The sequence below is a fragment of the Euleptes europaea genome, chromosome 3 (assembly GCF_029931775.1).
Source record: "Euleptes europaea isolate rEulEur1 chromosome 3, rEulEur1.hap1, whole genome shotgun sequence".
Lineage (NCBI taxonomy): Eukaryota > Metazoa > Chordata > Lepidosauria > Squamata > Sphaerodactylidae > Euleptes > Euleptes europaea.
Window position 1 is genome coordinate 110,401,920 of NC_079314.1, and position 7,800 is coordinate 110,409,719.

At 46.4% G+C, this 7,800-nt stretch overlaps 1 protein-coding gene across 1 annotated transcript; it reads left to right on the forward strand.

Moving 5' to 3' along the window:
• The first annotated feature begins 6,191 nt into the window (after positions 1–6,191).
• CAPZA3 (capping actin protein of muscle Z-line subunit alpha 3) lies at positions 6,192–7,079 on the forward strand. Its single transcript, XM_056846603.1, has one exon. The coding sequence runs from the start codon at positions 6,192–6,194 to the stop codon at positions 7,077–7,079; it is 888 nt and encodes a 295-aa protein (XP_056702581.1).
• The last annotated feature ends 721 nt before the right edge of the window (positions 7,080–7,800 follow it).

Genomic DNA, 7,800 nt, shown 5'->3' on the forward strand with positions numbered 1-7,800 from the left:
GGAGCCCCTGCTCTTGCGCCCACTCGCGCTGGCAGCCGGGCTGTGGAGCCGGCGCGCCTGAGAGAGAGAGAGCGGGTGAGTGGGCACGCTGTCTCTCTCCCCCAACCCCTGCCGTGGAGAATGGCCGGGTCCCCCTTTCCCTTGCCCTCAATGGTTGGGAGGCTAAAGCCTCCCCTCCCCTCTAGCCGCACGATTGCTGGGCGGGCGGCTCAGCAGTTCCTGCCCCCCCCCCCCGCCTATCAGCTGTTGGGCAGGGCGGGCTTCCTTTGGTAGACCTGGCCTCCGGCTGAGTCCCATTGGGAGGCCATGTCTACCCACTGGCTTTCTTGGCGGTAGACCTGGACCTGGAAAAGTCCCCCTTCAGAGGCCAGGTCTACCAATTGGCTTCTAAGGGCCTCTGGAGGCCAGGTCTACTGCCAAGAAAGCCAATGGGTAGACCTGGCCTCCCAATGGGACTCAGCCGGAGGCCAGGTCCACCAATAGGCTTTTATGGCGGTAGACCAGGCCTCCAGAAAAGGACTCCGGACGGGGAGAGGGAAATGGTAGGGATTTACAATTTAATTTTTATCAATAAATCAGATCACTATTAAGTATGATATCAAGTTTTATTCAGTGTACCTATAGTTTAATTAAGACTTAAATCTTTAATTAAAGTTTATTAAGTTAATAAACAGTGTAATAAACAGTTTAAGTTTAAGAAATTTGGTTCTCAAAAGAAATCTCAATCGTTGTACTGTTGATATTTGGCTCTTTTGACTAATGAGTTTGCCGACCCCTGGTCTAGACGGTCTAGGTCTTCCTGCCTTCTTACCACTATTTGCCTCAGTTCCTCATTTTCCCCTCTCCAAAATCTCTGTTCAGGAGAAGGAATCTTCCCTGTATCTTCAACAGTGAAGACAGATGAGAAGAATTCATTTAGTTTTTCAGCAATCGCTTTATCCTCCCTTGGAGTTCCTTTACTCCCATTGCCATCCAATGGTCCAACTGCTTCCCTAGATGGTTTCCTACTCCTAATATACTTAAAGAATTTCTTATTGTTTGTTTTGATGTGTTTAGCAATAAGCCCCTCAAAATCTTTTTTTGCATCTCTAATTATCTGCTTGCATTTCCTTTGTGCAAGTTTGTGTTTGCTTCTGTTCGCCTCATTTGGGTCTCTGAAGGAAGACTTTTTTTCTCTAATTGCTTCCTTCACTTTACCCGTTAGCCATGGTGGTGACCTCTTGGACTTATTATTACCTTTCCTGACCTGTGGTATACAAGCTAGCTGAGCCTCTAGTAATGTGGACTTGAGTAACCCCCAAGCCTTTTCAAGAGATTTAACCCTCTTAACTGATCCTTTCAATTTCCTCTTTACCAGTTTTCTCATTTTAGAGAAGTTCCCTCTTTTAAAGTCAAAGGTAATTGTATGAGATTTCCCAGTCACTTTCCCACTTACATCTAAATTAAATTTGATGCCATTGTGATCACTATTTCCAACTGGCTCAACTACATCCACATCCCGCACCAAGTCACCGGCAGCACCACAGAGTATTAAATCCAGGATTGCTTCCCCTCTGGTTGGGTCTATGACCAACTGTTCGAGGGCACAGTCATTTAGGATGTCTAAAAATTTTATCTCTTTGGCTTGTCTGGAGCTTACATTTATCCAATCAGTATGAGGGAAGTTGAAGTCTCCCATTATTACTACTTCATTACCTTTACATGCTTCCCTAATTTTATTCTCCATCTCAAGATCACCCTGAGCCATTTGATCAGGGGGCCGGTAGAACATCGCCAGTACTAAATCTCCTTTGGGGCCCGGAATCGTCACCCATAAGGATTCTGTGGACGAGTCTGCCCTTTTTATGGTCTCTAGCTTATTAGACACTATGCCTTCCTTGATATACATAGCAACACCCCCTCCAATACGCCCTTCCCTGTCATTTCTATACAGTTTGTAACCTGGGATGACTGTATCCCACTGGTTCTCTCCCCTCCACCAGGTTTCTGTAATGCTCACTATATCTATGTTTTCTCTTAAAACCATGCACTCTAATTCCCCCATTTTTGCTTGGAGGCTTCTAGCATTAGCATAGAAACACCTCCACACTGTTTCTCTCTTTTGACTTGCCTGGCATGTGCCTTTGGGCATCTTTAAGTGGCTATCCATCATTTTTTTCCCATTCTCTTTCATGTCCAAGTAATTCCCATGTGGGCAATCTGAAGCAATTTTCCCTTTGTCCGTATGCACTGAGTTTGCCAGAACAGGATGCTTCTCAGCTCCTGTCGGCTTTCCCCCCAGGTTCAGTTTAAAAGCTGCTCTGCCACCTTTTTTATATTATGCACCAGCAGTCTGGTTCCATCCTGGTTCAAGTGGAGCCCATCCCTTTTGTATAGGCCCGGCTTGTCCCAAAATGTTGCCCAGTTCCTTACAAATTTAAAGCCCTCTTCCCTGCACCACTGTCTCATCCACGCATTGAGACTCACCAACTGTGCCTGCCTAGCTGGTCCTGCAAGTGGAACAGGTAGCATTTCTGAGAAAGCTACCTTGGAGGTCCTGGCTTTTAGTCTCCTGCCTAGCAACCTAAATTTGGATTCCAAGACCTCCGGACTACATTTCCCCACGTCATTGGTGCCAACATGCACCACAACCACTGGCTCCTCCCTGGCACTATCTACCAGACTACCTATATGACGGGTAATGTCATATTACAACCTTCGCACCAGGAAGGCAAGTCACCATACGGTCCATGCACCCGCCAGAAACCCAGCTATCTACATTCCTAAGGATTGAATCCCCCACTACAAGAAGCCCCCCTCCCCTCTGAGGCATATCCTTGGTACGAGAGGATATCTGTTCATCCACCAAGGAAGAGGTCCCTTCTATGGTACCACATCCCCCTACCTCAGTGAGATGGTCTCCTTCCCCAAGGGCTCCATCATCCATAACTGGCAGGTTGCTGTCACCTTGGGACTGGGATGTGACTATTTCATCCCCGGAGTCCTTAGTCACCTCTCTCTCTGCCTGCCTCAGCTCCTCCAGTTGAGCTACCTTGGCCTCAAGGAAGTAAACTCGCTTCCTGAGAGCCAGGAGCTCCCTGCACCGAGCGCACACCCACGACTTCTGTCCAGCAGGCAGATAATCATACATGTGACACATATCATACATGTGACATACATGTGACACATTGCTTTCTTCCAGTAAATATAGAGGTTTAAAGGTAAAAAGGTAAAGGTCCCCTGTGCAAGCACCAGGTCATTCCTGACCCATGGGGTGACATCACATCCTAATGTTTACTTTGTTTACAGGGTGTTTACAGGGTGTTTTTCCATTGCCTTCCCCAGTCATTTACACTTTACCCCCAGCAAACTGGTTATTCATTTTCCTGACCTTGGAAGGATGGAAGGCTGAGTCAACCTTGAGCCAGCTACCTGAACCCAACTTCCATCGGGATCGAACTAAGGTCGTGAGCAGAGCTTGGACTGCAGTACAGCAGCTTACCACTCTGCACCAAAGGGTTTACTATATCAAAAAGAGGATAAACTTGGAATATAAATTAATAACTCATATCTACAATTTGTTTCCTAAACTCTTGCCAGCACGTGGCTAACAGGTTCTGTCTTAAAACACAGTAAAGAATATAGTTAACATTATCTACTCGAGGAAGAAGTGAAAAGAAGTAATCTCTTCTTAACCGAAATGGCAGTTCAAAGGAAGCTTCTAGGATCGCGCCAGAACATCACATGACCAATAGCTCTTGATCTGACCACTCAACACTTGCCAAGTGGCTAGCACCATCCCCCTGAGTCAATGTTAACCAAAACACAAACATTCAAGTCTTTTTGTAATCCTGGCAGAGACAAAACTCATAGACTAATTCCCAACAGATTTGATCCCTCAACAAAAATGTTGCTAGATAGCAGCTTGCTGTGCCAGTTAATGTATGAACAATGGTAACCCATAGCCACCAAACCAGCTCACCCTCAAAGTCAACAATGAGCCAACAAAGGATGTTTCACTGTCGCAACAAAGCGGGTGCCCGCAGGTGACTCGGCCAGATAGGTACATGCGACAGTTTCCTGAGCTCTGACATAAACCAGGCAGATCTGTGGTGCCACTGCTGAAATATACATAACTGGCCAAAGGTGAGATGGGGGTAGACTTAGAAATGGCCTACTTATGCAGCGTGTTAAAGGTGCTGAAGCCACCAAAGAGACAGCTACGCCGAAGCAACATATGCTCCTGGACTGCTAAACTGCCCGAATGGAATTGCAGTTGACAAACAGTAGGGCAGGACGGCGCTGCCCTACTTTCCTTTGCATTAAAAAGGTGTTGCAGGTAACAGCGGCATGTCCTGCTTTGTACGTTTTACAGTTAGACATACCTTTAGGAACAGGGTGGCAGGTTTTACTTTTTTCAGCTTTAGATAAATATTCTTTAGTAGGACCGAGAAGAAATGGTGCCAAAGGACGTATCCCAATGACTGTTTGCGCAAATTATTTGGCTACCTATGTGAAATTTCCCATTGTATTGCTTGAATAAACCTGATTAAGCCTTGCCTGGTTATCTGTAGACTGGCAGTACCCTCTGATCCACAGCCATTCATGGGGGAAACGCAGGAAGTTTGAACTGCTTCAAGTGATAAAGTTACCTGGCAACCAGCACAGTGTAGCGGTTAGGAGCGGTGGACTCTAATCTGAAGAACCAGGTTTGATTTCCCATTCCTCCACATGAGTGGCAGACTCTAATCTGGTGAACCGGGTTGGTTTCCCCACTCCTACACGTGAAGCCAGCTGGGTGATGTTGGGCTAGTCACAGCTCTCTTCAAGATCCCTCAGCCCCACCTACCTCACAAGGTGCCTGTTGTGGGGAGAGGAAAGGAAGGCAATTGTACGCCGGTTTGAGTCTCCTTAAAGGCAGAGAAAGTCAGGGTATAAAAACCAACTCTTATTCTTCTTCAGTTCTGTGTGTTCAGAGCCAGCATGGTGTAGTGGTTAAGAATGGAAGTCTCTAATCTGGAGAACCGTGTTTGATCCCCCACCTTCACATGAAGCCTGCTGGGTGACCTTGGGCCAGTCACAGTTCTCTCAGATCTTTCTCAGCCCACACAGAGGCAGGCAATGGCAAACACCTCTGAATTTCTGTTGCCTTGAAAACCCTACAGGGTTGCCATAAGTCAGCTGTGACTTGACGGCACGCACACACATTCACACCCTCCCAATTCTGTTGTTGGTGTGGCCGGTAATAGGTCCATTGTGGTGTAGTGGTTAGTATGTTGGAGTAGGATCTGGGAAACCTAGTTTTGAATCCCCACTCTATCATGGAAGCTTGCTGCTACCATGGAAGCTCTCGGGCTAAAACAGGGTTGCCCTTACCTGTAACTGGTGTTCCTCTTCAGTCTTCTGTGTAGTCCCACACTGGGACTGCGTGCACACGGGCCAGCCTACCCCAAAGCATTGTTGTGAGGATAAAATGGAGGAGAATGTGGTAAGCCTCTTTGAGTCCCCTGTTGGCAAGAAAGGTGGGTCATAAATGAAATGAAATAATAAATTAGTGGCTGATGTAGCATGTTCAAAGCACATGGCATGCTGATTTCTGCAAGTGTAAAAATCCTAAATTAAGCTAGACTCTAAAACTTTGGAAGAGAAAATTAAAAGAACATGTTTTGGCAGTGTTATCAGCAAACTTTCATGTGTGTTGGTTCTCGTAGGTTATCCGGGCTGTGTAACCGTGGTCTTGGTATTTTCTTTCCTGACGTTTCGCCAGCAGCTGTGGCAGGCATCTTCAGAGGAGTAACACTGAAGGACAGTGTCTCTCAGTGTCAGGTGTGTAGGAAGAGCTTAACCCAACCCCTTTCTGACTATATATTACTCTTCCTACACACTTGACACTGAGAGACACTGTCCTTCAGTGTTACTCCTCTGAAGATGCCTGCCACAGCTGCTGGCGAAACGTCAGGAAAGAAAATACCAAGACCACGGTTACACAGCCCGGATAACCCACAAGAACCAATGAACTCTGACCATGAAAGCCTTCGACAATATTTTCATGTGTGTGTTTAAATCCTAGGCACATTGAGATGGAGTACGCCCCACTGAACAAACTCTGGAAAACCCTGTAATTTCTTTGAGCAGTTTCCAAAATCTGGGTGTTTAGTGCTTTTTTTTTTTTTAATTGATTCCATCTTCAGCACTTCAAACACAAAACCATAATGTCCGGGGAAGATGAATTATCTAAGGAAGAGAAAATCGGAATGATCTGCGGATTGCTACGTCAGGCCCCTCCGAATGAATTCCATCACATCTTTGAAGATCTCCGCATTCTGGTTATGGATGATCAGTTGATGAGGACTGAGGCCGCTCAGGAGTGTGCTTTTCACAACAAGAAGAACTTTAAAGCGGTGAAATTGCTAGGTGGACATTCTCTGCTGACTCACTTCAATGATCTCAGAGGGAATCGCTTCTTTGATCCGCAGAGCGCCTTTTCATTCAGACACGACCACCTGAGTGGAAAAACGGATAAATTTTTGCTTCAAGGCTCCCTAGGAGATGACGCAGAGCTATGGAGATCGACCCTTAATGTTGTTTTAAAGACGTACATGAATAATCATTTCCCCTCCGGAACTTGCTGTGTTTTTAGAAAAGAGCTCAAGAGCAGCCCTTATTTTGTGGTCTGCATCGAAGCTCATCAGTATGAACGTTCAGCGTTCAATGGCATCTGGACTTCAGAGTGGACCTTTGCCTTCACCCCACCTAGTACGGAGGTCACGGGGAACTATCATATGCAGATACACTATTTCAAGAAAGCCAACTGGCACTTGACTGTCCACAAAACCGTGGAGAGATCCATGCCCTTAATTAACCGCGTCCAGTTTGCCATGGAATTCCCACAATTCATTGAGGCCGAAGACAATGTCTTTCAGCTCAGTTTAGAGGAAAACCTCCGGGAACTGTCAGTGGATCTATGGAAAACATTACGGAGGAGGATTCCTATCACTCGGACAGTCATCAGCTGGGATGAACTGCTGAAAAGTGAGAGCGACACGGTGAAAACGACTGGAAGCGCTGTATCGTTAAGCATGCTGAAGGGTCTTGAATGAATGAAATATAGGGCAAATAAAACAACACTCACTGAGTGCATTCCCTTTGATTCACTTGATTTATTGACTGATGGTTCTTGAGAATGTGCACCCTTTCTGCACAATGAATAGTATCCAGGTCAAGAGAGAGCCAGCGTGTTGTAGTAGTTCTCTAATCTGGAGAACCGGGTTTGATTCCCCATTCCTCCATAGCTCCATGTGAGCGGCAGACTCTAATCTGGTGAACTGGGTTGGTTTCCCCGCTCCTCCACATGAAGCCTGTTGGGTGACCTTGGGCTAGGCACAGCTCTCTTAGAGCTCTTTCAGCCTCACCTGCCTCACAAGGTGTCTGTTGTGGGGAGAGGAAGGGAAGGAGATTGTAAGCCAGTTTGATTCTCCTTAAAAGGTAGAGAAAGTCGGCATATAGAAACTTATTCTTTTTAAGAACATAAGAAAGGCCCTACTGGATCAGACCAAGGCCCATCAAGTCCAGCAGTCAGTTCACACAGTGGCCAACCAGGGGCCTCTAGGAAGCCCACCAACAAGACGACTGCAGCAGCATTATCCTGCCTGTGTTCCACAGCACCTAAGATAATAGGCATGCTCCTCTGATACTAGAGAGAATAGGTATGCAGCATGACTAGTATCCATTTTAACTAATACCCATGAATACCCCTTTCCTCCATGAATATGTCCACTCCCCTCTTAAAGCCTTCCAAGTTGGCAGCCATCACCACATCCC

Excerpts from the sequence above, each read along its gene's own strand:
- CAPZA3 (XM_056846603.1), top strand. The coding sequence starts at position 6,192 with ATGTCCGGGGAAGATGAATTATCTAAGGAAGAGAAAATCGGAATGATC.